This window comes from Nestor notabilis, unplaced genomic scaffold (assembly GCF_000696875.1).
Source record: "Nestor notabilis isolate BGI_N333 unplaced genomic scaffold, ASM69687v1 scaffold379, whole genome shotgun sequence".
Classification (NCBI taxonomy): Eukaryota; Metazoa; Chordata; class Aves; order Psittaciformes; family Psittacidae; genus Nestor; species Nestor notabilis.
The window spans coordinates 56,431-69,718 of record NW_009944802.1 but is presented as its reverse complement, the minus strand read 5'-3'; the positions used below and the strand labels follow the sequence as shown (position 1 = coordinate 69,718).

The 13,288-nt window shown below is 48.8% G+C and overlaps 1 protein-coding gene across 1 annotated transcript; it reads right to left on the bottom strand.

The window, feature by feature from the left end:
* Nucleotides 1-12,066: 12,066 nt before the first annotated feature.
* On the bottom strand, nucleotides 12,067-13,065 carry LOC104411984 (neuropeptides B/W receptor type 2-like). Its single transcript, XM_010022559.1, has one exon. It carries the CDS (start codon nucleotides 13,063-13,065, stop codon nucleotides 12,067-12,069), a length of 999 nt encoding a protein of 332 aa, XP_010020861.1.
* Nucleotides 13,066-13,288: the final 223 nt, after the last annotated feature.

The window sequence follows — 13,288 nt, the reverse complement described above, 5'->3', positions numbered from 1 at the left end:
CTAGGCATGGAAATTCCCATGGTGGCTGTCGCCCAGCAGAGTCCAACCACCCCCACGTCAGAGCTGACTCAGATAACAGCTCTTTAGCAGGACCTCAAAAACTGAGAGGAAACAATGCTGGGGGTTGGGAAAACCGGAATCTGCAGGAGCATGTGGAAAAAAGCCCAATTGATGCATTTTTAATTCCAGTGCGCCCTGCACTAAGGAACGTGTTTGAAATCAGCCCTTTGATTCCTGCGAAACCCCAGTGGTTTGCAACATCATTGAGCATTCAGGAATGAAGGGTTTAAACCAGGCGTTGCTCCTGGGATTTACACTTTTGCTGCTGGGAGACAGATAAAACACAAACTCTTCCATTTCCCTCTTCCTCCCTGAGCTGCTGAAGATGCTAACAGCTCCTGTGGCTCATCAGGCACTTCGTTCCTGTGGCATCGCTCCGAAATTAGACTTTGCTGAAGCCAAAGTGGGCAGCAGCCATCAGACAGAACCCAGGATCGTCTCCAGGATGAGTCAGCACAAAGGAAAGGATGCGGGGAGGGAGAGGAGGGAGCTGATGGAAAGGGAATTCAAACTGCCCTGTGGCTGAGAGCCTGGGGAGGACAACGCCAGCTCCTGCAGATGGGGTCTGCAGTAAACCCCTCTGCCGCCAGTGCACTGGTGGTGAGAAGGGGCTGTCAAAACTGGTGAGTGAGCTCAGAAGAGGAGGAAGACAAGGAAGATGAAATGAACACAAACCCTTGTTTACATGCTGCTATCACTTTTCTTTTTAACCCTGTATTTCCATTGTAATAATGGACAGAATGTGTCTGTATATACACATCTCTAGTGCAGGAGGCACAGCTGTATTGTAGGATTTCGTCTTGCCAAGCATGCCTTGAGGTTCTTCCTCAGGGAGAGGAGGAAGTAACGAAGTGGCCTATATATACATGTATTTATGTATAGGGGATGACCATTTTGGAGACATCAGAAGGGCAGCTCCTGCAGAAGACATATGGACATTTCTGGTTGGAGGGGCAGCCTGAACCAGTCCTATGTGCTCCACACCAGATAAGTGGTGCACAAACTATAGGGTTGATTGGTTATTTGTTTATTCAAATGAGATCCACGATGCTGAGAGCATGTGGGAATGGCTGCTGAGGTACCACCCTCCTGCCAACCATAGATTGATTTTTCCTCTCCCAGTTGGCCAGAGCTTCATGGAAAATGAAATGTGCCATCATTTCGTTTGGCAATGGAAGCATTCCCACTGGGTGCCCTCCGTGCTGGTGGGGACAGCAGACCTGTATTCTCCCTGTAGCACATCACCCCAGGAAAACCTGGGCAGTGGTGCTGATGGGGAAGCAAAGCAACGCTCTCCATTTGGAGATGGGAGGTCAACTCCAACGCGAGAACCGGCAGCGTCGTCCGGGCTGTACAGATTTCATGTGAATATATTTATTGTGCTCTGGTCTACGAGATCCTGTGTTTTTAATGTATTGGTTTGCCAATATTTTAATGCTGTCATGTTGTTTATATATGCTGTATAAAAGAATCTGGTGTTATATTTGTATGTAGAGTGTCTCCCTTTATGGCTGGGCTTAAAATATAGATGCAGTTCCAGTGGCCCATGTATATGACTCAAGATCCCTTGTAAACTGCTTGAGCTGGGAGGAATTTTATGCTGAATCTGGAGGGATACCAGAGCAAACTTTGCAATTAGCACTTCCCTTGAATGATATAGAGGGAGGAAGGAAATCTGGACACTTAAAGCACTTTGCAATGGATGTTTATCCACCAGGAAATCTCACACAACCCCCAAGCATGCGAAGAACAACTGCGCTGCTGGGCTTTGCTTGCAGTGCCATTAGGGAGCAGGAGAGCGTTTGTCAGTGGCTGGCTAAGGAACAGCCACCCTCTCTTTGTGGTTCTTGGGTTTTTAAATAGATTTATGTTCTCTGGAAAAAGAAATATATATACCAGTGTTTGGCAATTTTTTTTAATCCAGATTTTGTTATAATGACTATGCTGCAGCGATCTTACATAAACAAGTACTCAATAAATGTGTGTTTACTAAGCTTTTGGGTAATTCTGTGGCCCTTGCAGTGGATGTGTTTAGGCATTCTGTTCAATGCTCAGTGGAGTTTCTAAATAAGAAGAGCAAGAAAAACTTGAAAGCAAAAGCTTTATTGTACTGTGCCTCTGGAGTTAAAGGCTTGTGATGGGCTGAAGCGCAGGCTCTTTAATTCTCTTCTGAAATGGTTGTGTTGGTATGATTTCACAGTTACCACAGTGTAAATGACAATTTCCTAGGTGGCTACTCGTGTGCTTTAATAAAGGAAAATAAAACCTCTCTACTTTGAATGATGTGGGGTCTGAACTACTTAGCTGCATGCATCAGGGGGTGTCTCAACTGTGGTGCTGCTGGCATCGTAGAATCACAGAGTGGTTTGTGTTGGAAGGGACCTTAAAGCTCATCCAGCTCCAACCCCTGCCACGGGCAGGGACACCTTCCACTAGAGCAGGTTGCTCCAAGCCCCTGTGTCCAACCTGGCCTTGAACACTGCCAGGGATGGGGCAGCCACAGCTTCTCTGGACACCCTGTGCCAGCGCCTCAGCACCCTCACAGGGAAGAATGTCTTCCTAATGTCTTTGCATGTGGGCTTGTTTTTCCAGCTAAACCCACTGCTGGGTGCATGGGATAACACTGAAGCATCCCATCCCTTTTACTGAGGTCAGTGGGAACTTCTGTTGTGCAGGCAACAGGCAGCTCTCACATGGGCAAGGCAGCGATGCCAGCATCTGCCTGCTGTTACAGGTCAAGCCTGATGCAGGATGAAAACAAGCTCTTCCCACATACTCTTCTCACACCTCTGAGGAGTTATGCAGTTAGGCACGATCATGGAAACAGTGAGTTACAGAACTGCTCTGAAAATAAAGCCAAAGCAATATGCTATAGCCAGAAAAGATGGATTAGCCAGTGAGGTGTGTGATAAGGAAAGTGCTGTCTCTCTGCACAGAGATCAATATTCCTACCCGGGTGGGTAAATATCAGGAGAGGATTTTTATTGGCAGTAGTGATCTTGGTTCAAAAGGAAAAAGGAGAAAGAAAATTGGTGAGGAAAAAGAAAAGGAAATCTTTATTTCTCTTCTGGCTCAGTTAATTACAAGTATCCAGGGGTGAGTTCTTACAGCAAAGCCATAAAGCAAAGTGCTTTATTCAGTATTACGGGGTTTATTAATGTACTAAATGTTCTCCCTGCTGCTGCTGGCTGCAGGCAACTGCTGGAAAGGCTGAGGAATGGATGAGCCAGGGGCTGAGCTCTCCCTCGAGTCACTCCTTGGCTCATGGCACTGGTGCACCTGGTCAGATCTCTGGCTTTGGAAGGATGCTTTGCTCTGCTGGTGCTGCATCTCCCTTCCTTCCCATTGCCCAGGCTGTTCAGCCAACAGCCATTCCCCCAGCACAAATCACTGTTTCTAAAAGCAGAAATAAGGTGGAGAATTTACGCCTTCACTGAAGTTTGGATGATTTTATGCCATGGGAAGAACCTACCCTGGGAGGTGCTGAGTTATCCACCACCGAGCTCCAGGTCAGGCTGTGGTTAGTTGGTTTGGGATGTCATTGCTGGGTAGGACAATGTATGCGCAGGGAGGGATGTCTCTCACCCTGCAATGCTTCATAGGAAGGTGGGTGCTCTCCACAGTTGTAGCTTCCTTGTGTAAGTGAAAAGGATCTCCAGAAACACCTGGTGCTGGTGCAGCCTTTGCTGTATGCTTAGAAGAGGGATTCTCAGACCAGCAGCAGAGTGCTTTGCCAGGAAGGCTCCAGCTTGCTTTCCCCCTCGTCTCCCTGTGCTTTCCTTCATCTCTTTCTGTGGATATTTATGCATAAACAAATTTCTCCTTCCTTCAACAGGGAGAACCTCCCTTGGACTCATCCTGAGCCATAGCCTCATTGTGCATTCATGGCTTCACATCTGTTCTGTGGTGGCAGAGCTTCATCACTGTGACTTTGCAGAACCTGCTGGTAATTCACATCCCTGATCTTCACCTCCCGAACCCTGCCTGGGGCTGTGTGAAGGACCAATTCTTGCTCTCTGGCCTTCTCATGTGCTGAGGAGAACCATGAAGCTGTGATGGGAGGGATGGAGGGCAGAATTCCATGGAGGGTAGAGGGAAAGCTGCCTCAGCTTTATGGTGAAAAAGGCTTTTGAGGTGAGTCTTGGTGCTGTGTGAGGAACAGAGATGAACTATGAGGAAGTAGAGCATATGCTGTGTGATGCCAATGGGTGTCCGGCACAGGGTGTTTTTGGGGATGGGGATCTGTAGCCCCTCCTGGCCATGGCACATCTATTTTGAAAGGCCCACAGTGGCTGCATCCATCTCCCCTCTTGCCCATTTAGATTGGGATTACATCCCGCCTTGGCTCCAGCTCATGGTAACAGATGTGTTAAGGTAATAACTCATTTTGAAAGCAGGAGTTTTAGGATTTCTCCAAGCAAAGGGACTGCTTGGAAAAGGATCCACTGGGGGGTGGGTGCACTTCAGGTCAAAAAGCCCCACAGCACACGAACTCTCTTTGTTCCTTTATTCAGTACCCTGAAGCCTGGATAAATTGCATGATAGGGTGAAATAATCAATAAATAGAGCAACATGGTTATGTATCTTGGCAACGATGATGCTAATCAGCCATGTAAACTGACTTTGCTCCCTCTGCCTTAATGCAGTGAAATCCCAGCTGTCTGCAGCATGGGAGTGATGCCGGCGCCCTGCAGAGCCAGGGGCTCAGGCAGCCCTTTCCCACCTCCTGCCTCTCCTCCTGCACCGCAGGTTTCTGCTCCAGCAACCCCAGAACCTCACTGAATGCTCCCTGGGGTAGGGAGTGCACAATAATATCCAGCACCAGCTGGGATCACCTTCACCCCCTGGAGAACATCCCTTATGTTCAGATCCTTTGGTCTTCCTGTGGTTAAGGGCCTCTGGGAATAAACCCCATCGCTCCATGCTGCACATGGCATCACTTGGGATCTCCCTGAGTAATGAGAAGGTTGGATCATTTGTGGGTCTGTAAAGCAGTGTTATACATGTCCTTGCCTCTTGCTCCTGCCTTACTCTCAAATCCTTGTGCCTTTTGCAGTAGCTAGGTGCTGGGTGGGAAATCCTACCTGCAGAGCCCACAGAGGTGGCTATTACTGGATGTGAAGTCTCAGAACCTATGCGTCCAGCCCACTTTTGCAGCAAAAGGTGCTTTTTCTCCATTGTATGTTATTGCTGCAAGGGGATGTTGCTCCTGTGTGGATGGAGTCCTGCCTGCAGTGGTCAGGGAGAGCATCCACTGCTTCCCTCCCCCCCGGGCTCGCAGCCAAGCAGGATGGGCTGGAGCCAAGAGCTGAGCAGCACCAGCCCTGCCAAACAGCAGATTTCAGCATAGTGAAGGATGAATCTGCAAGAAACCAAGTAGGAAACTTGATGTTTTCCAAGGAAACCGCTGACAGAATTAACATCATTCCTCCGTCTGGGGTTTGGTTGCATCAGATCACATTTCCCATGGCCACAGAGAGGAGAGCAGAGTTTGAACTGGCTCTGTCCGCTCCACAAACATTGATTCCTGTGTGTGATTTCAGTCTGCCATGTACAGTGAGTGCTCGTGCCATGCTGATTCATTCGGTGACAGGGAATAGAAACACAAGCTCTGGAGTCAATATGGAATCAAGACTAATGGCTTTTCGGTTTGATTTCCCCTGTGTGAGAGGATTCCTGTGTTGTGATTTGGCTACTTAATGTTTGTTCAATGTTAGGCATTAATGGCAGCTTCTCTGTGTGCACAGGTCATTAGTTCACACATTTTGGACTTTCCCTCATCTCCGCCTTGCACTGCTCCTGCTTTGATTAACCACAGAGAACATTCCTGGACATAACCACTTGCCTCCAGGGATTAAGTGTAAAAGGGCAGACAACGAGCCCAGCCTCTGGTGCTGGTGTTTATCCTTGCTCCCTGCGTCCTGTGGTGGCTCAGAGGTGGGAATGGACAGTGGACCAGGGCTGATCAACCCGCAGTTTGCTTTGGCATCTGCACAGGGGTTTAGTTTCAATGTGCTCAGCTGGAAACTGCCTCTTCTGACGGGTGTGGGTTAGTGATGCCACCGAGCCTCAGGGCTACCAGCCAGGACGGTGTAGGATGAGCTGGCTGGCTCTGACCTTCCCTCTTACTCTATGAAAGGATGGCTCTCAGCCTCATATCCCTGGCTCCTGGTCAGAATGGAAGGAGGGAGCTCAGACGAGAGTGACCCGTGGCATGGAGGAGCCCCTCATCTCCATTGCATGGCTAAGAGAAGTGTAATTACATCCACAGCATTCCACCGATACTGAGCAGCAGCAGGCTGAGTCTCGGGAGCTTTCTCACTGCGTTGAAATATGACTTATTAATCAACAGCCTCTGATCTCGTTTGGGGGGTGAGTTCATGAAACCAAGTCCTTATTCCTCTGCCTTCCGTAGTCAGCGGCCTGTTGAGTTTTGTGCAGGGGGTGGTTTGGACCTTAGAAACTCTCAAGGTGTCTTATTCTGCTCTATGTGCAGGAGAAGGGGAGGTGATGGAGACCTGCAGGAGTCCTGGTGAAAGACAGAGAGAGAAATTCCATCTCAGGAGAATGGACAATGGGGACAGTTGAAGGTCTTACTCCCAAACTATCGTTTATTTTCCCCTTGCTGGGAATTCCCCCTTCCCAAGTGGGATGCTGGTGGCTGTGCCAGAGCCCACATCTCTGCCAGCGAGGGGACATTGTGGTGGGTACTTTTAGCCACCATCAGCCTTCGGTGCATCCCAGGCTGCTCATCTCCCCGTGGGAAAAGCTTTCCAGCCTCTCCATCTCTGCAGTGAGCACCAGCCTTGGCTGGAGGCACTTCTGGGAGTGCCTGGTTTTTATCTAGACATCAAATATTATGTTTTAGGAATGGAAAATAGCCACTAAACAGCTCTTGAAGCTTCGGGCTTGTGTCTCATTCCACTTTGAGAGCTTTGTTAGATAATTGTGTACTTCTCTGAGAGAAAACAGAGCAATTGAGGCTCGTAATTAAAAGCTATTCAAACAGCTTTGATCTTTCCCTCTGCATCTTCACTTCCCAAACACAAATGCCAACGAGCAACTCTTGGCAATGTTTGCTGTTGCTATTCTTGGTGTTTGGCTTTAAATTAACTCCTCTTCCTCCTTCCCAGTAAAAGGGAGGTGGGGGAAGAGAAACGCAGCAATGGGGCTTTTCGAGATGGATTTCTTTGGAGGGTGTCTGCTGTCCTGTCATGTCATGATGACAACAAGTGCGGAGCTCCTCTGAGGCCTCAGAGCTGCCCTAGATCAAGGGTTTATTACCCCAAAACCAGCCCTGGGCCCAGCATCAGCTGCAGGGATGGTATAAATGGGGTAGGACCATGGTCTGTCCTGGACACGGACAGGGAGATGCCGGCGCTGTGTCCCCACAGAAGGTGCTCAGATGATCTCCTGACTCACCATGAAAGCAACCCCAGCCTGGGGAGTCCCCTTCAGGTGAGACTGTCACACCTTGGGCTGCAAGCTCAATAGGAGTGAACATCATGCTGCTGCGGCCAAGAACGCCAACAGGATGTTGGGTTGCATCAACAAGAGCATCATGAAGAACATCACCATCAGAGATAGAGATGTCATCATCCTGCTCTACTCAGTTCTTGTCAGTCTGCACCTGGAATACGAGGTTCAGGTTTTGTCTCTGCTCTACAGACCCCCGGTATTCCATGATTCTATGAACCTTGGGGTGCTGAGACCCTCCTGAAGCACCAAAACAGGCTTGTTTCTCCCAGAACCAGCAGTAAAGCCAGAGGGTCCCCACTTCCTCAGGTTTGCAGTGGGAGCATTGATGGCACATTACACTGATCATCCCAAATCGAGATGACACCCAGGGGCCCTCAGCATCCCGTAGATGACAAGGCGAGTGCTACAGCTGAGTCAGGCTGTACAGAAAAGGGGCAAATTCTCTCTCTTGGATTGCTTTTAACAGTACCCTCTAGAGACCCTTCTGCTTCGTATCTTCTTTATTCCAAGGTTTTGCTCATCCAGTTTTAATCTCTTTTTGGTTTTATTCTTTCCCCCATCTAAAGATGCTTCCGAGAGGTGGATCTGCATGCCTCAGTGGGGTATTACTTCTTTTCTCACCCGAAATCATGACCAGCAGCAGGAGACAGTGTGAGACTGTGTAAGTACCAGGGGATTACAGCTTCAGGGGGAGGCACAAGCTGCAGCAAAGCTCAAATGAGGACAATTGATTGAAACAACCGTTATTACTTGCTGCAGCACAAAGACTTAAAAAGCAAGAGCAATTTCCGATCCCTGCTTCTTATCTCAGCTCCCTGCCTGCCTTTAAAGCCCGTGGTGGGAATATGAGCCCTGTATGAGCCCTAATTCCTGTTCCTGGGGTGGAAAATGGTTTCTTCTCCGTCTCGCAGGGATGATGAAGCAGGGTCCTCCAGGGCTGTGGTCCTCATGGGTGCAGCCGCAGGAAAGGCAATGTACTTCCCGGAGAGGAGGATGCAGGAGCTTTGCTGCAGTGGGCAGGAGCAAGCAGAAAGCCTCCAGCTCCTGCTGTAACCAGGGAGCTGTGAGGTTACTCGGCACCTTTGCACTCATTAAGCCATCCTGGATTGTCCCTGGATTGTGGGAGCTGTGTGGGTTCCCTGATTCAGCCTCCTGGGACCGCGCAGACCCTGTGGAAGAGATGCTTGTTTAGACGGGGATTTATTCAGTGAATTGTTAAGGGGATTTATTTCCCTGCTTCCAGCCATCAAGATGCAGCTGATGGGGGCTGCTGTGACCCGCAGCAAGCCAGCCTGGTGAAACTCAAGCGGAGGAGGAGCTGGTGCGGAGGGTTTCCCTGGGGTGAACTTGAGTGATGTGTGGGCAAGCATCTCAAAGGTGTTTTCTGCTCTCGGGTCCCACGCTCAGGGGTTCAGCCCGGGCGCGGACAGCCCGTGTTTGCAGCAGGTTTCAGGCGCCAGCCTGTGTGCGAGGCTGAGCAGTGCTGTGAGGATGCAGCGATGCCGAGCTGAAAGCAGAGAGTGCCGCTTAGTGCCGCCGGGCTGAAACACAAGGACCCACCGGCCAGCTCGGTGCACCCATGGGAGACAGAGCCCTTCCTAAGCACGGGAGGAGACCTTGGCCAGTGCTAACCCCTTCTCTCCCTGTAGCCTTGCACCCCACAAGAGCAAAGAGGAGCTGAGCATTTTATTTAAGCACAGATGCAGGCAGGATGCTGTTGTAAGAGGAGATGCTGAGAGATGGAGCTGTTCATCCTCAGGGAGAGAGGGCTCAGGGATATGAGCAATATCTGTAAATGCTTGATGGAGGATGCAGGGAAGAGGGAGCCAGGCTCTTCCCAGTGACCGGACACGAGGCACAAACTGAAATATGGGGAATTTCATCTAAACATAGGGAAAAACTTCCACTGTGGGAGGGGTGAAGAACTGGAACAGGTTGTCCAAGGAGGTTGAGGATGTCCATCCCTGGGGACATTCAAACCCAAGTGGACACAGCCCTGGCAGTCTGCTCTGGGTGACCCTGCCTGAGCAGGGGTTGGACTGGGGGGTTTCCAACCTCAGCTCCTCTCTGCCTCTGTGACAGTCGTGACATTCGATTCAAACAGGAAAAGCTCCAGCAATGACACCGTCAGGTCCGAAAGTGGGGGGTTTACACTGGAAATGTCCTTTCCATCTGGTGAAATACATTAGGTTTTCTACCTCTTAAAACATATTGCCTTTCCTAAAGACCTAACCAGACACCTTGTGTGAGGTGGCATCATTTGAGCAAGTTTTCTGCTCTCAGGGAGGTTTTTCCACACGGGAAGCCCGTTGCCAGTAGGTGGCAACGCTGCTAAAGCAGCGGGTACCCCCTGTGCCGGGGCTCCTCCAGCGGGTCATGCACCTCCCCTGCATCCCTCCTCTGCTGCTGGACCTGCCTCCTTCCCCATAAGGGTCGGTGAGGACCACAGCACCCAGCTTTCCTTCCAGAATTAGCCACCCCCATTTGCCAGGTCTTCCTCCTAAATTCTTTGAGTCATTAGATATTAAAAGCTGGTAACACCTTCTAAGTGGAGCTGATCTCTTCTCCTGTTGCTCCTCTTGTAGCTGGTCCTTGCTAAGCATCACTCCACACACCCCCATGTGCCAACACACACACACTATTAGGACCAGGCTTTGAAAAATCCTTGTGTTTCATAGAGTTATAGATCATAGAATCAGAATCTGGTTTGTGTTGGAAAGGACCTTAAAGCTCATCCAGTTCCAACTCCCTGCAACGGGCAGGGACACCTTCCACTAGACCACATGGTTTGTTGATAGCTGCAAGGTGGAGCTGATGAGAAATAGATGAACCATGAAACTTGGCTCAGGGAACCTTGTTGACACTAAATCTGGGGTTTGAGACTGGAGGATTAAGGTCCCACCGCTTCTGGAGGAATGTGTTCTCTGTTTTTCTTCCCAAGTTAATACCTTCAACATGGAGAAAGCTGCACAAAGTGATCTTGTGTTCACAAATCTCGTTCAGTTTTCTAAAAGGGAAGAAGGAAATTGCCATCGTGCTGTGTTGAATGCTTTTAATTTTGGCATCTGAGAGCACTGATGGGTCTTAATTGACCTGAGTGGCCTCATCTGGTGTCTCCACCCTCACCCATTGCTCCAGGAGGCTATTTAAGCCAAGCCCTGCACGTTCTAGCCCTGCTCTGTTGGAGGGATCCCGGCTTCCAGCAATGCTTCCTGGATGGACCTTGGACTCATATCTCCAGCTCCATTTTCTGGATAGACCTTGGATGACTGCTGGAGGTAGCTTACCTCCTGGAATGGCTTTGGTACGTGCAATGCAGCTGGTCTCTAGACCTGTCTGTAGCCCTGTATTTTATTTATTTCTGTGTTTTCCTGGTGGAGTTTGGACAGAAGAGAACCCAGTTTGGTGCCTGTGGAGCTGGGGAAAGCTGGAGAGGAAAATGTTGGCTGAGGCAGCCTTCCTCAAACCAGTAACATGTGTACCCTCCAGTGGCAATGAGCCCTGCTCACCTCTGCCACCATGGTCTTAGTAGTTCTTGAAGCTTCCAGTGTGGTTATTTCTGATTCTTCCTTTCGGGTCCTGCTTCTGGTGATGTACTTTTGTTATTTACCTGTTAAAGAAGGAACACTCTTTGCAGTTCTTGCTGGAGTTTTTCTTGTGGCTGCCAAAACACCTTAATTTTGTTACTAATCTACAATATGTTATTTATAGCAGGTAAAATGCAGTACGTATAGTAAAGAGATGGGACAAGTAGCATCAGTTTTCCCTGGTGAAAGAAGGACCAGTCTCTCTTTTCCTCATGAGGTTTATTTCATTAATCACTCTTAAATAAATATACATTTGACACTTAACAGGAACAAGTAGTTAAAAATAACTTCTAACACACATTCCCACAGTATCTTTATGGTGTGTTGTTTAACACACAAGACCTAAGTATTGTTTTTGGTTTAAATTCAACTTGTGTAACAGCTCAGGAATGAGGGAATTTGGGAGTGGAAAACAGACATCTCTCAAAATCAAAGCCGTAACACGCATATGCACATATGTGGATGTGAAAATGGTTTGTTTTCCAAATACCCATCTTGCATCCTCTATCTGTTTTATTGATGTTCCACTGGAAGTGCTCATTAGCTCTGCTCCATGAAGCAATCCTCTAAATGACACAGCTATTACGGACTGAGCATGACATTAGTCTAACTCTTCTCCAGCTTGTCTGTGCTGTACAGTAGGTGGCAATAAAGGACCACTATGCAGTAGCTATGCCTCTGAAAAGGAACTTTTCTGTCCTTAGTACTTCAGAGTGTGTGATTAAAACTAAGACTATAGAAATGCTACTTTGAGACACTGAGAGGTGCAGAGAGCGTGAAGGCAAGAGCTGCAAGTGAGCAGGACAAACGTGAATGACAATGATACAGGCACATTCACTACATATAAATGAAAGAACATTGTGTGTTCATTGGCCACCCTTAGCCTGCAACATTAACCTTCAAGCCATGGGAGGGAGGCATCTGAGCCCCAACCCACTGTTCAGGAAGTTCTGCATTCCAGCATCTTCCGGAAGCTCTTCCGGAAACTGTCATCCAGGAAAGCATACAGGAAGGGATTCAGGCAGGAGTTGGCGTAGCTTAGGCTGGTGATGAAGTAGGAAATACCAATGACCATGGAGGTCTGGGGCAAGTCAGTGGTCAGAGCCACAATAGTGGCCAAGTGGAAGGGGGTCCAACAGAAGAGACACACAGCCAGGACTATGAAGACCATGATAGTGACTTTCTTCTTCGCTTTGTCCAGGGCTTTAGCATTAGAGTTCAAGTGCATGTTCCTTAGCTTGTAGAGCATCATGGTGTAGAGGATGCAGATGGTGGATACTGGGATGGCAAAACCAAGAATGAGGGTATAGATCCTGCTGGCTTTGAACCAGAATCTTTCAGGCTTGGGGAAGTTGAGACCACAACTCTTGATCTCCAGGTCATCTATGTAGACATTGGCAAAGATGATGAAAGGGAGAACTATGATGGTGACCAGCATCCAGATGCACAAGCTGACAATCCTGGCTGCTCGGTAGGTACGATGTGGCATCCTCTTGGACCTGACTGTAGCCAGTACGACCAGGTACCTGTCTATGCTCATCACTGTCAGGAAATAAATGCTGGAGAAGATATTGTAGTGGTCTATGGACAAGATGACCTTGCAGAGGACTTCTCCAAAGGGCCAGTAGTGGAGGAGGTGTTCAGCAATATTAATGGGCAAGACAAGTGTGAACAAGTCATCAGCTATAGCAAGGTTCAGGATGAACATGTTTGTCACAGTCTTCATCTTGGGGGCCTTGAGGATCACATAGATGACAGCAGTGTTGCCAGTGAGCCCAACAGCACAGATCACAGAGTAAATCACAGGGAGGACAACATAGAAGTCAGCTGCTTGCTCTTGGAAGGTTAAGTTGAAGCTCATACTGTTGTCCAGGTAGCAGCTGTTGCCTGCATTGCTGCAGGTGCTGTTCAGATCATCCCAAAGAGAGCTGTTTCCCATGTCTGCTGGTCACAAACCACCCTCAGCAGTCATGGAAAGCCTTGCTAGCCCAGATGAGAGCCTTTTCTTCTGCGAGAAGCAGCTGCTACCCCATTCAGAAGTGGGTTATTTCCAAAGAGAGGGTTGTGGGGCAGCATGGACAACACAACTTACCTCTCCTGTCCCCCGCCATTGGAGAAGTTAGATTTTGAAGTGATCAGGAGGAAAAAACCCTATTGAAACA

Coding starts and splice junctions, on each gene's coding strand:
- LOC104411984 (XM_010022559.1), bottom strand. CDS start 13,065: ATGGGAAACAGCTCTCTTTGGGATGATCTGAACAGCACCTGCAGCAAT.